The 14,129-nt window shown below is 46.3% G+C and overlaps 1 protein-coding gene across 3 annotated transcripts in view; it reads right to left on the reverse strand.

Annotated features, from left to right (window-relative positions):
- Positions 1-2,618: 2,618 nt before the first annotated feature.
- The window catches only part of STXBP1 (syntaxin binding protein 1), a 119,470-nt gene continuing 107,959 nt past the window's right edge, over positions 2,619-14,129 (reverse strand). Inside the window, exons 19-20 of one of the 3 annotated variants that reach the window (XM_040405155.1) lie at positions 10,580-10,712; positions 2,619-3,876 (exon numbers count right to left, since the gene is read on the reverse strand). In XM_040405155.1, the coding sequence (XP_040261089.1) occupies positions 10,603-10,712 (110 nt within the window). In that variant the 3' untranslated portion in view covers positions 2,619-3,876; positions 10,580-10,602. Of the gene's footprint in view, positions 3,877-10,579; positions 10,713-14,129 lie in introns of those variants that run through there. The other 2 variants (XM_040405156.1, XM_040405157.1) reach the window with 2 other exon arrangements.

Here is a 14,129-nt window from a genome sequence, read left to right on the forward strand (position 1 = left end):
GCCGAGCGCTGGCTAGGCTATTGCCGTCTGTCCCATAGAAATGAATGGGAGAATGGGCCGCGCATGCCCGGCATGCTCCCATTCACTTCTATGGGAGAGGCAGGGATTAGCGCTTGGTGGTGGACGGACCCCAGGAAATCTGGGGTCCTCCAGTCACAGCACTCCCCGCTACGTTCTCGATATAGGTGCGGGTCCCAGCGGTGGGTCCTGCACCTATCAGACAATGGGGGCATATCCTAAAGATATTCCCCCATTGTCTAAGATGGGAATACCTCTTTAAGTGATTATCCAGCCGGCACTCCGTCCACAGCCTGCGCGCACTACGATGTAGCAGCGCTGTCTCTCGGGCAAAACACTGCCCACAAACATCCTCCCCTCTCCCCTCTCTGCCCGAGAATAGCGCGCCCAAACAAAGTATAAATAAACACACACCACTATACATACTGTAAATGTTTTATTGTCCTGATGAAGGGGGCTGTTCGCCCCTGAAACGCGTAGACCCGGAATAAAGAATTGTTACTGTTTTACCAATACCCTTCTGGTCCCACGTCTTCTGCATCAGCGCCGTGAAAAGGTCCTGTGTTTCTTCCTTTTTACTACTGTTTCTCATTCCTGAAAACCGCTGCAGCGGTAAGGGCAAAGACTTTGGCAGCAGAGCAAGCTGGACGGGAAAATACCAGCAAGGCAAAATAAAGGTGTTGTGACTCATCACAACATAATATGGTAAGCGCAATTTATTATCTACTGCGATCTTGTGGCAAACGGAAATAAACACGAGGCGTTGCCTCCTGTCTCTTTTTCGCTCTCCATAAGAAGCTATAGTATCCTCCGAATCCTGAGCTAGGTGTCTCAGTTAAGCCAGTACCCTCTGCTCTGCACTATTAAGGGGCAATCACCCCAAAACAGCTGTCTGCAGATGAGATGCTGGCTTAGTTATTATCCAAGTCATGTCTCAAGCCCTGTTTAAAAGCTTGAACATTGACTTATAGGATAGCTGCCTTACATCTGGTGGCATTAGAGGCAGAGCTTGCTAAGAACTCATTTATATACCTTTTATCCAGAATTCCAGAGGAGCATGTATGGCCTATACGTTTCCTCACGCCAATTAGGTGCTCTCCATAAGGAGATATAGGGGTCATTTATTAAGCTGAAATAGCCTATTGTCACGACCGCTATCCCAGCAGCAGTCGTGTCGCACCAGACGGAGGGGAAGGGGGACCCTTATCTACGGATGGGAAATAGAATGGCCACCCCTGACTAACCCTAAGCTGGCACCTGTCTGCCCTGATACCCTAGACGGGGTGTGAACCCGTGCGGCGAGCAGGATGCCTAAACCCTCAGTCGCCCTAACAAGACTGGACTGGGGAAAGGCCGATGGGAGCGCTAGTCACCATCACTCACGTCTAGGAAAACAACAGGGGAAGACAGCAACAAACAAACAACAGCAGAGATAGACTTATCCAGTCACGAGCAGAGAAGGCGATCCAAAACACGACAGTCCACGCCGGACAAGAGCTCCACAGCAACACCATCAAACGATCACCTTCCAAGGTCAGAGTAGCACTGGAAGTAAGGACTATATCTGGCAATGACTGCAAGTGAAAGTGAAACTAATATAGTAGCTGGGAGTGGCAGACAGGACTCACCTGAGGAGGATGCCTACAAACTCCCAGTCAGGACAAAAAGGTTCACAAGGCAAAACCCAGATGACATACCCTGAACCACGGAGCAAACTCACAAGCTATCGCGAGTAGCAAGTCGCTACGACCTTCTCCTCCCAGACCTGTCTGGATCAGTCACAGTCGTGACACCTATTTTAGGCATATTTCTCATGCAGATTGCAGCACAACTAACCGCAATTTGCGATTCTTCCCGCTCACGCTCATTTACCATTTTCTACGCCTGTACAGTTAGAACTGGCGGAAGATCTGCCGAAGTGATGAAGAGGCCGGTGCCATAAATGCAGGGGTGCACCGCCAGTGAGGCTAGGTGAGGCGATTGCCTCAGGCAGCAGGAAGGCCTTAGGCAATGAGTGCTTTCATTGTGGAAGCATTCATCTCTGCATATTCCACTGTATCGCGATATTAACCAGTATGTTTTGTAGCACTATATGTAATGTGAGGTTGAGAACTTGGCATGCGGGGTGGGGGTCTCATTTCAGTTTTCGCCTCAGGCAGCAGAAAGGCTAGATGCGCCCCTGCATAAATATGCCCTACAGTATCCTCTGACGCCTGAGCTAGGCCCCTCACCCAATTAAGCCAGTACTCTCTGCTCTGCACTGTTAAGGGGCAATCACCCCAAAACAGCTTTCTGCAGATGAGATGCTGGCTTAGTTATTATCCAAGTCATGTCTCAAGCCCTGTTTAAAAGGTCAAACATTGACATATAGGATAGCTGCCTTACATCCTATAGGATCAGAGGCAGAGCTTGCCAAGAGCTCGGTTACATACCTTCTTCCCAGAATTCCAGAGGAGCATGTATGGCCTATACTTCTCCTTGGGCCGATTATGTGCTCTCCATAAGGAGATATAGTATATATATATATATATATATATATATATATATATATATATATCCACCATATCCTCATCATTTTACTTAAGAAACGTTATTTGTCATGCTTTTTAAAATCTCTTTATTATTTGCAGGCAAAAATGACAAACTGTATCACAGAACAAATATTACAGGAAGGTGAGGAGTGAGGCCGAGGGTCCGGTCCTAGGTCTATCTGCCTTCTCTTACCAGTCAGTCTTTCATCTAAAACGTATAGGGCTGCTGTGTAAGAAGCGTGGAGTGTGCGGCTATGATATCACAGACTGCATTGTCCTTCACAACACAACAATTTTAGACGGCTCCCTGGATATTATTTACATTAAATATACGCAAAATAGCGATAATAAGTTAAAGTTGCAGTCAGGGCCTTAGCCTCACCCCTTCTATCTAGAAACATAAATATCTCTTCATATATTATAGATAGGACGGGACCAAACTTAGACATTTAGGTTGCTACACACAATAAAGATGCAAGCATTCGTTTCCAAGTAGTGGGGCAGGACAAGCTCACTCAAATACAGAAACACGCATTTCCTGAACAGGGGACGGGGGTCGGGAAGCTTTGCTTGGGACAAACGCAATGTAACAGAGCAGATGGGCGCCCGACACGGCATTATCTAGACTGAGATGGAGATTCGCGACATCACCGGATGGTCACCCCTCTGCCGGTTGTGTTTTATCACAAGGGAGGGGGCTGGTGCAGGTTTGAAAGCTCTGCAATGCTCCACTGCCTGTCTAGTCAGAATATGGAAGGCGGGTGCGTTGTGGGAAAAACTGCATAGAAGACATAAAGACAAGCAGTACATGGCTCCCATTGTGGCTGCCTATGAAGAAGCAACGCAACGGTGCAAGTGAGAAAAACCTCGGTGCACGGGAAGCGAAACGTGAACACATATGGTGTGCTTGACCCGGGATGTAGGCAATAATCCAAAATACAAGATCCGGAAATTCACTGGCGTCATTACAATTCCAGGACGAACAGACAGATACAATCTCCACAATGCAAGGGGGGGGGGAAGGAGTACAAAATGGCCAAAAATACATCCATGCCTTAAAGTTAAGAAGCCTCGATGAAAGGCCAATAATTAGCATTGGTTCGGAAGTAGGGTAGGGCAAGGGGAGAGACTCTCTTTCTGCTGGTGGGCAAAGGACCGAAGATTGATCTTCAACAGCTTGGATGGGCAGGAACGAGTAAGAAGAGATGGGGGGGTATAACAGTTTGGGGAGTTTAGGGGGAAACCTAACTGCTGATTTCATCATCTGTCTTATTCAATCTCTTCAGAGCGTCCAGGAGTTTCTGAGGGGTGAGGACATGGGTAGAGCCTGCAACAGAAGAAAGTGAGAAGAAAGAGAGGAAAATGCAAGTAAGTATCATGCAAGCGAGAGGTCTTCTGATGTTACGCTATGCAACCTGAGAGGTGAAGGGCACAACACACTGGGCAGGGTACTAGAGGAACTATCTAATCTAAGACTGGTCACTACCACAGACGACAACAAGTTAGGTTTTTTATTTTCCGTTGAAGGTTAACTGACCCTGCTACTGCCTACCCCAATCAAACTAATGACTATCCCGTGTCTGCCCTGGTATAACTTGTAGTCAGATAGTTTGTTAAATTGACATTCAAAATTGCTTCTGGATCCATTAAAGAACACTAAAAGTAGAAAATACAAAAGAAAATTGATGGAAACAATCCAAGGAACCTCCTTTGCCATCTCCGACTGTAAGGCAACTGGCTGCAGCAGCAGCCCTTCCCCACGGCAGTAGAGGACCAGAGATGACAAGCTCCACCTTCTAAGCCTGAAGAGATCAGGAGGACATGAATAAATGCCTGTGCCCTCTGCAAGATTTCTACTGGACCTGTTTCTTCCCAGGGCATGAAGAAATCCTGCACAAGGACAAACGCTGTGGGCATGCCTCTCTGTAGCCCAAACACCGTGGGCATGCCTCTCTTCAGCCCAAACACCGTGGGCATGCCTCTCTTCAGCCCAAACACTGTGGTCATGCTTTCACCATTCATTTCTAGGTTTAGTGTCCCTTTAAAACCAGGTATTTTAGGAACATCAATTAGGCTTTGTGAATATTAGCTGGGAAGAACTCAGTTTGTAGTAGTTTGGTAGTCACCGCCAGTTGGGACTATTAAAAAAACCTAAAACAAATAAAACATGTCCGCGCTGTTAATTGGTGGTCGCTTCAAGGTGTTGCACCAAGATTGACATTTATCAATCTATCCACAATACAGGACATAAAGGTCTGATTGGTGGGGGTGTCAACCTAAAGTGTCAACCTAAAGGGCATCTGTCAGCAGTTTTGTACCTATGAAACTGGCTGACCTGTTACATGTGCACTTGGCAGCTGAAGGCACCTGTGATGGTCCCATGTTCATGTGTGTCCGCATTGCTGAGAAAAATGGTGTTTTAATATATGCAAATGAGCCTCTAGGAGCAACGGGGGCGTTGCTGTTATAGCTATTGGTTCTGCACTATATGCAACTGCCGAGCCCTCTGCACTTTAATTGACAGGGCCAGGCAGTGAAAACATCCTGACGCCTGGCCCTGTCAATCAAAGTGCAAAAGGTGCAGCAGTTGCAGAGAGAGAAGAGTCTCTAAGTGTAACGGCAACGCCCCCGTTGCTCATAGAGGCTCATTTGCATATAATAAAACATCATATTTCTCAGCAATGCAGGCACATATGAACATGGGACCAACACAGATGCCTCCAGCTGCCAAGTGCACATGTAACAGGTCAGCCAGTTTCAAAACTACAAAACTGCTGATAGATGCCCTTTAAGATGGAGCGACCACCTATTGACCTTTACCAGGCACTTCCCACCAATTTACTACAAACCAGTCAGGCTGATGTTGAGTGTGTATCACAGCGCAAATTCAGCCAAATCCAGGTTATTTTAGTCTAAATTACTATACTGTCTGACCCATCACCCAGCTTTTACTTTTGATGTCATCCCTGCAGTTCCAGTGTTTACTCGTCGTTTTACTATATTAGGTAACAGACCCACTTAGGGCCACATCTTACGATTATTAAATATGTTCTATGGCCTGCAAATGGTTAAAAAAACAACAACTCAATACTCTTACACACACCTCACCGGTCCCCCACCACTGCCCGGGTCTCTGCTCTGCTCCACTTCCTGCTCCTGTTCTCGATACTCAGGAAATGGATGGGAATCTGGCTCGGCCAATCACTGGCTGCAGAGATGACCCTCCTCAGTCAGTGATTGGCTGAGCAGGATTCGTAGTCATTTCCTACTGTGTTGAGAACAGGAGCGGGAAGTGGAGCAGAGCGGAGACCCGGGCACCGTCGTAATGGCAGCAGCAGGGGATTGGTGAGGTGTGTATAAAAGCATTGAGAGGAGTGCAGCATGGGAATCAGCAAGGCGAGTATACAATAGTTTTTTTTAACCATTTGCAGGCTGGGGGCATTAACTGTCCTCCAGATAGGTCATCGGTATCTGATTGGTGGTGGTCCGACACCTGGGACCCCCGCCGATCAGCTGTTTGAGAAGGCATCGGCACTCCGGTGAGCACCGCGGTCTTCTCCCTGCTCACCAAGCACAGCGCTGTACATTGTATAGTGGCTGTGATTGGTATTGCAGCTCAGCTCCATTCACTTCAATGGGGCTGAGCTGTGCCTAGGCCATGTGACCGATGAACGTGACGTCACTTGGCCTAGGGAAAGATGAGAGCATACCTTCTTAAAAAGCTGATCGGCGGGGGTCCAGGATGCCGGACCTCCACCGATCATATACTGATGACCTATCCAGAGGATAGGTCATCCGTATTTAAGTCTCGGAAAACCCCTTAAAAAAGAGCAACTGCCCCCCTCTCCTGACATGTCTATCTTAGTAACTACTTGCACCCCCCTTGTAATATGAATTCTGGAGCATCTATTCTTATGACTCTTGTGTTGTGCCATTCCTCTATTATTCCTTCCACGAGTTAGAAATGAATTACTAGTAGTGTGCAATGGAAGGTCCAGCTGGGTGTTACCACTTGGGAGTGTGTCCCTGCCCAATCTGACACTATCCAATCAGTGCTGCGAGTGTGCAGGGACACCCAGCTGGACCGTCATTGGAAACTGCTAGTAATTCATTAAAAACTTCTAGAAGGAATAATGACGGAGATGAGAGATGCAAGTAGTTACTAAAATTGACATCAGGAGAGGTGAAAGCTCGTCTTTAAAGAAATATGGCAACCGGACAGGTGACCACGGCAAATTATTGGATCTCTCTCACCAGTATAGACATACCTACATGGGATGTGTTCCAAACTTGTACTGTGGCCACATGGCTGGAAACCACATTGCTGATTGACTCGTTTAAAGGGAGGCTGTCATCCAGAAGTTCACTGCTAGACCAGGCACAATTTCTTGTCGGGCTAGCTCAGCTGAATGTAATGATTAGGGACAGGCAAATCGATTTCGGGTGAAATTAATTAATTTATTAAGTTATTACGCGAAGTCTCGCAATAACTTCGGCTCATCGGCGCCAATACATTGTAATACTGTACGGAGCTCCTGCTCCATAGAGTACTCTATACAGTATTAGAACAAATCGAATTTTAGGCGAATCGACTTCGGGTGTTTCATCCGAAGTCAAGTCGCTCATCCCTAGTAATGATTGCTTCCTGGAGAAAAAAATACTTGAAATCCATATGCAGATTAGCAGTTAAGTGCACTGAAGGAGGGTCCTGAGACACTATGTGCACCTTTGCTTCTCCTACTTCCTCTGCCAGCCCCTCCACTTCTTCCTTGACTTGACACGACCAGGTTCCTGCAGGTCCTATCAATCAAGGAGAGGGAGGGGGCTGACAGAGGAAGCAAGAGGAGTGCGCATGCACAGAGTGGTTTTGGCCCGCCCTCGGTGCACTTCACTGCTCACTTGCATATGAAGTTAAAGTAGATTTGCTCCAGAATGAAGCAATGTATCGCTTCATTCTGGAGCAGCTAGCCGTACCAGCTGGCAACGGACTACCCTTTATACCGTAATCTTTGCCCCCTTTCTCACATTTTCAATATCTATCACTGGGACAAGGCATTTTGTATCTTCTACGTGTGGCTGACCCTATAGGCATCATATACAAACACATAATAGCATGAACATAATCCCCGATCGATAACCTTCCCATCATTCCCAGCATGCAATGTCCCTTTTTGGATATCCCTCCCAACTCCCCCATAAGTAAAAAAAAAACATTTTGTGTCAAACCAACCCCCCAAAAAATGTCAATGCTTGCTGACATGGAATCTATGACATGCACAGATCCCGTGAACGAGCGGTAACTTAAAAAAAAGTGACTTGACGCCTGCCACCTCCCTATGGAGAGAAGGGGTTAATGGTGCAGATGTCGCCGGTAATTCAACCCAGGAGGCTGGCACCTATTGGGCAAAACTGGGAAAGACTCACTCTCGTGGTCTATGGTTACGAATATTTTTTGGGAATGGGAATCCAGATTGTAATATTAGTCAATTAGGATACAGACTTTGTATGAAAAAAGGTGACAATCGCCTGGTTTACGTTCACAGAGACCAGTAGAAATGTGCCCATCACCCGCACGTTGTGCAGGCAGCAGTCGCGCCCCTAATTTACTAAGAGAGGACCATCTGGTTGTCCAAAGATCAAAGATGTCGCTACCTCCCAACGAGCCCTGGCAAAAATTTGGTGCCGGCCTATTGGCCACGTATTTGGGAAGGCGACAGGCACGGGTTGACCTGGTTCTCCTGTGGACATCTCCGACATTAACCCGTTCTCGGCCATAGCAGGTTAAGAGCGGGCGTTCCTTTCCTTGATTGGTGGAATATGACTTCATGCAACCAGTGGCAATGTTTCCGAGGAGCTGCATCCGCCCCACTATGCGTTTGAACTTACAAAGAGTGTCGTGGGGGCGACAAGTGAACTGCTGGCTGAGCAAAATGCTTGAAAATGTTTGTCCCAATGGAAAGGATGACACATGGATGATGGAGAAGAAGGAATGGATTTAGGGATGAAGGTGACCTCTGTGAGTGTCCTAATGCTGAAAATAGGGACACCTAGCAAATCATTTTAGGCCATTTGAATGAATGCTCCTTGCTCGGGATGGTCCAAGACCTCCAGCGATCGCTGGTTCTACTGATCGGTGGAGGTCTAAGGGGTCAGACCGTGATTGACCATACAGTGATCGCCTATACTCAGACTCCAGTTATTCTAGTGTAGTAGTGCAGTAAAATTCCTTCACCGTCAGCACTATACAGGCTGCCATTTCTAGCAGCCTGTGTTCTGCCTATGGAGCAGCATATGCAAAATCAGCTGAATCTCCTGACAGGAAAGCTGAAAGTCTTCACGATTTACCTCCATAAACCATTCTCACCACCGGTTTGTGACCTGGAAGGATCTTTTTAAAGATGACGTGTAAAGAGTCATATGCAAAGAAGCTTCAAGTGTCCCATGGGCGTATAAAGACCATCTGGTCAATCTTCGCTATGCCCTCCCCAGGTAAATTGATATGAATGAAATCTGGTGCTTGCGTCGAAGATCAACGCAGATGGTCTCCCCTTGTGTGGGCAGAATAATCAATTCTGATTTGTGCCTGATAAGTTCCTGATGACCCGGAAGTGAGCGTACCGAGACTAAAATGGATTGCGCTGTAAGGGCAAACATTCTGCGCCTGCATTGTCCCACCTATAAATCCATAGCACATCCACAAGAACAGTCCGATAGGATTGGGTTCCAGAGGTGGAACCTTTGGGACTTCTGAAAATAACTATGATTATCCTCCTCTCCTTTCTATATAGGACCTGTTCTTGAGATAGAAACGGTCCTATCTCAAGAATGGGTCCTATCTTGAAAGGAGAGGAGGCCATCCATGGCTTTTTTCAGAAAGTCAAAGAAGTGAATGAAGAGATCCATGGTCCGTTCCTATCTCAAGAATGGGTCCTATCTTGAAAGGAGAGGAGGCCATCCATGGCTTTTTCAGAAGTCCCACAGAAGAGATTTACACATGTGTAACCTCATGTCCATTCACAATGGCGCTAGATGTGATCCCAATCTTGAGATAGGAGTAGGTACCAGAGGTAGGATATGACATGAATATCCAGATGGGAATACCTCCCAGATTGACCAGGACACTCAGACAGTCCAGATACTCCCAGTGAACTCTTGAAAGTACTTTTTATAAAGTATGTGGTGCTACCATTGACTAATGGATATAATTTTAGAAAGTTTTTTAGGTCATCAACGGTGACGACATCATTGGTATAATGATCTGTTTCAACCAATAGACCAAATGTCCATCAGTTGGAAACCAATAGTTTTTAAACATCACAGACATACAGATGAGTCCTTACTTACCTTTCCTCTTGACACAAGATATCCAGAGATGAGTGGAGCCAGTTGACCAGCTCTGAAGAAAAACTTTCGGGAGTTGTGAGCATTTCAAAAACTATTTTTTTAAAGCGGGTCATCTTGCACCACTCATCTTGGAATATGTGAAGAGGAAAGGTAAGGAAGGACACATCTGTAGTAGCGTTGGGTTCCTTCTGGAGCTCCTAAAGACCAATAGATAGAGCCACCTCTAAACTGACTTTAAGGGTGAAGGTGGTCATTGACTGGAGGGTCATGGGATCCTTGTTCTCCTGATAAATATGGAAGGATGAAGGACAGTCATCAATAGTGAAGAATGTACTTTTGTATGGAAATGGAAAGATCGTAAGATGATGAGGGGAACAACAGAAGCCATAGAGGAACAGTAACCTGAAAGCAGAGTAGGGGCAAGCATTATAAGACCATGATGCAAGCTCGATGAAAAGATGGAGGCACCGATCAATCATGAGGAGTCATGATCAGCGAAAGGCGGAAGGACACATTTTCAACTCTTACTTATAATGACATTTCCAACAGAAATTAAAAACCAGCAAGCATTTTCTTTTTGTAACAAACAAGTGAAATTAACTGGTGATGTCCGAGCTGAGGGTGAGTGGGGCAGAGAAATCCACGAAGGGTGGGGAGTGTTTGGGGGTATTAAAGTCTCTCTTTACTTTTTGTCCCAGCTCGTTAGACCTCACTCCATGATGGGAGCCGGGTCCTCGAATGACACCCGACTGCTGTCTCGGAAGTCTGGGTGTCTGAGGTCTTGAAGAAATTTGATGGGTGTTAATATGTGAGTGGAACCTGTGAGAGAAGAGAGGGGGGCTGACAAAGGCCTAACACGGATAGGGAGGAGCAGGGGAAGGGGGAAGGAGAGAGGGGTCTGTTGAAGAAATAACACATTATGAAGGAGAATGAACGTGGAGGAAAAGCCAGAAGAAAATAAATGAAAGACGTAAGGCAGAATCTAGCAGAACGAAGGACAACGAATGCTGAACATGAGGTCAGGACAAGGACAGAAGACAACCAAGAGGAAGTCATGTAAAAGCAAAAAATGAAAAAAGGTAGTATAAATGTTGCACCTTTAAGTGGCTTTCTACCTTTGGAGGTACTTTACATAAAAGTCTAGAGACTTGCATAAAAAAAAAAAGCAATCTCTTAAATAATAGAATAAAACACTAAAAATTTAAATTCATATAATAATCTATTAAATAATGATAAATAAGTTATAAAAACATAATTAAAATGGCAGGCTAGCTATGGGGAATTTGATATTGCTGTAGTTTCCTTGCAAAATCTATGGACTGTCTGAAGACAGTCTAGATTCTGGGATTAATTTGCAGAGTACAGACTGTTATAAACCGCAATCAACAGCTAATCTGCTTTATTTTTCGAAAACTTTTACTAGTGTCAAAAGCAAAGTTTTTAGGGGAGATATTGGTGCTGTTGGGGCTAAACCATGGCTGTATGAAGCGCAGTTTGGCCTCCAACTGAAAAAAAAATGGGAGGCAGATTCATCACCTTTTTGGTGCCACTTTGTCTCTAAATTCCACCTGTGTGGATTGGACCTAACTAATCCAGAATTCTGGTTTAGTGTGTGCAAAAATCTGGAATACATGCTTTGCACTACTTTTATTATACTAGATTTAGTGTTCTAGATACCGTAGCCTTGACCGCCAAGGGGGCGTGGCTTACCAGGAACGAGGCATGGCTTAAGATGCTCCAACGGGAGCCAAAACGGTGCCAAAATGTTGACGCAAATTAAGCCTACCAATAGGCAGTAAAAACGACCAATGCACCACATTTATCATCCAGCCTGAATAACTCTGATAAATCTGGTGCGTCTTTAGACTGTCTCATCCACGTGTACACTGTCTAATCCATTATGTCATGTAATTGCTGTTTTAGCATTTTCCTACTATTTTCTGTACAGTGCCTCCAAAAGTGGTGTGAGAAGAAATAAAGAACAAAGACAGGACAGCAGCACAAAAAAGACTGATAAAACTATGGGGACTTAAGGGGGTTGTCCGGGTTCAGCTCTCTTCACCCAGGCAGCCCCTCTGAGATTAGCATCGGAGCATTTACAAATTTACACTGCTAGGCAGAGGCTTCTGCCTAGCAGTGTGTTCCCGGTGACGTCACTGGCACTAATGGGCGGACTTTTGACAGGCTAAGGCAGCTCTGAATCCCGCCCATTATTGCCAGTGACGTCAACGAAAACACTGCTGGGAGGAAGCCTCTGCCTAGCAGAGACCCAGTATGTCTCCAGATCTGCTGAAGAAGCCCTTGCCCTGCGCAATTCAGCGCAGGGCAAGGAACAGCATCGGAGCATGAAATGGTTGGGGGGTTGTCCAGATTTTACTAAGCGATGGCCTATTCTCAGACCTCACTAGCTGATTGGATCTGACACCCCACCGAACAGCTGTTTGCAAGTAGCATTGTTGCTTGAAGTCAGCGCCGGATCTACATAGCTTGTGCAACACTGCTCCCGCTGGACATCAATGAATGATGCGCTGTAGTAATGAGCTTCCTCCACAGTTGACTGGGCTGTGTAGATCCAGCGCTGACTTCCTGCAATTGACCTACAACGGACCAGTTGATTAGTGGGGGTGCAGAGTGTCAGTCCCCGCCAGTTAGCTAGTGGGGCTAGGCCATCCCATAATAAAAGCAACCCCTTGATTGCCTTCTTCACAACGTCAGTGTTCGGTCAGTGATTTCCACCAGGGATCTTGAACCCAAACCAGTCGCACCTCTAAACACAGAACAGGTTCAGACCTTCCCCTTAGGCTACTTGCACACGACCGTTGTTTGATTCCGCATCCGAGCTGCGTTTTTTTGCATTTCGGATGCGGACCCATTCACGCCAATGGGGCCGCAAAAGATGCGGACAGCACTCTGTGTGCTGTCCGCATCCATACCTCTGTTCCATGGCCCCGCAAAAATTTTTTTTTAACTTTTGAACATTTTGCGGACGAGAATAGGCATTTCTATAATGGGCCGCCCATTCTGCAAATTGCGGAATGCACACCGTCGGCATCCATGTTTTACGGATTCACAATTTGCGGACTCCAAAACACGGCACAGTCGTGTGCATGTAGCCTCATACCTTATGTCTGTTTAGGCTTCAATCCTGGTTGTGGCTCACAATCAATGATGGAAATCAATAGCCAAACACTGACATGTGAATGAGGCTTTAAGCAGGCCATACACATCAGTATGATATCTGCTATACCTGTTGATTTCGGCGGGACTGGAAGACAGTCTAAAAGGCTACATGCACATGACCGTGCCGTGTTTTGCAGTCCACAAATTGCGGATCCACAAAACACGGATGCCGTCCGTGTGCGGAACGGAACGGGCGGCCCATTATAGAAATGCCTATTCTTGACCGCAAAACGGACAAGAATAGGACAGGTTCTATTTTTTTGTAGGGCCACGGAAAGGAGCAACGGATGGGGACAGTACACAGAGTGCTGTCCACATCTTTTGCGGCCCCATTGAGGTGAATGGGTCTGCATCCGAGCCACAAAAAATGTGGCTTGGACGCGGACCCAAATAACGCTTGTGTGCATGTAGCCTTAATGTGTATGACAATCTCTAAATATTCCCCCCATATCTGCTCGGGGAGACTGTCCACCAAATGGGCGAACTAGCTATCTAAAGGGTATAGCCAGCTTAAGGCTCCATTCACATGTAAGCAATTGTGGTCCGCATCCGTTCCACAATTGTGCGGAACGGGTGCGGACCCATTCATTCTCAGTGGCGGTTTCTTCTTCATTGAGCACACAGTGTGGCTGTCCACATCCGCATTTCCGGAGCGCGACACCGATCTTCCAGTCCGCGGCTCCGGAAAAAAATAAAACATATCCTATTCTTGTCAGCTATTGCGGACAATAATAGGCATTTCTATGGGGGTGCCGGCCGGGTGTATTGCGGATCCGCAATACACTACGGACGTGTGAAAGGACCCTAAAGGCTATGGACACTTTTCAGGGCAATTTTTTATGATTGCATTTTATTCATTTTGGGCTAAAAGTTTTCGGCAGTTTTTGTGATACATGGGGTTAAAATCAGTCTGTCTGACCGCTCATGTGAAGCCTTATCTCTAATTTCCTGACCTCATAAACACACATTATAGCTAAACTCCTATCAAGCTGATAAGAATATCGCCTAAATGCGTGTTTTTGAGGTCAGGAGATCAAAGATAAGGCTACACATGAG

The sequence above is a fragment of the Bufo bufo genome, chromosome 8 (assembly GCF_905171765.1).
Source record: "Bufo bufo chromosome 8, aBufBuf1.1, whole genome shotgun sequence".
Taxonomy (NCBI): domain Eukaryota; kingdom Metazoa; phylum Chordata; class Amphibia; order Anura; family Bufonidae; genus Bufo; species Bufo bufo.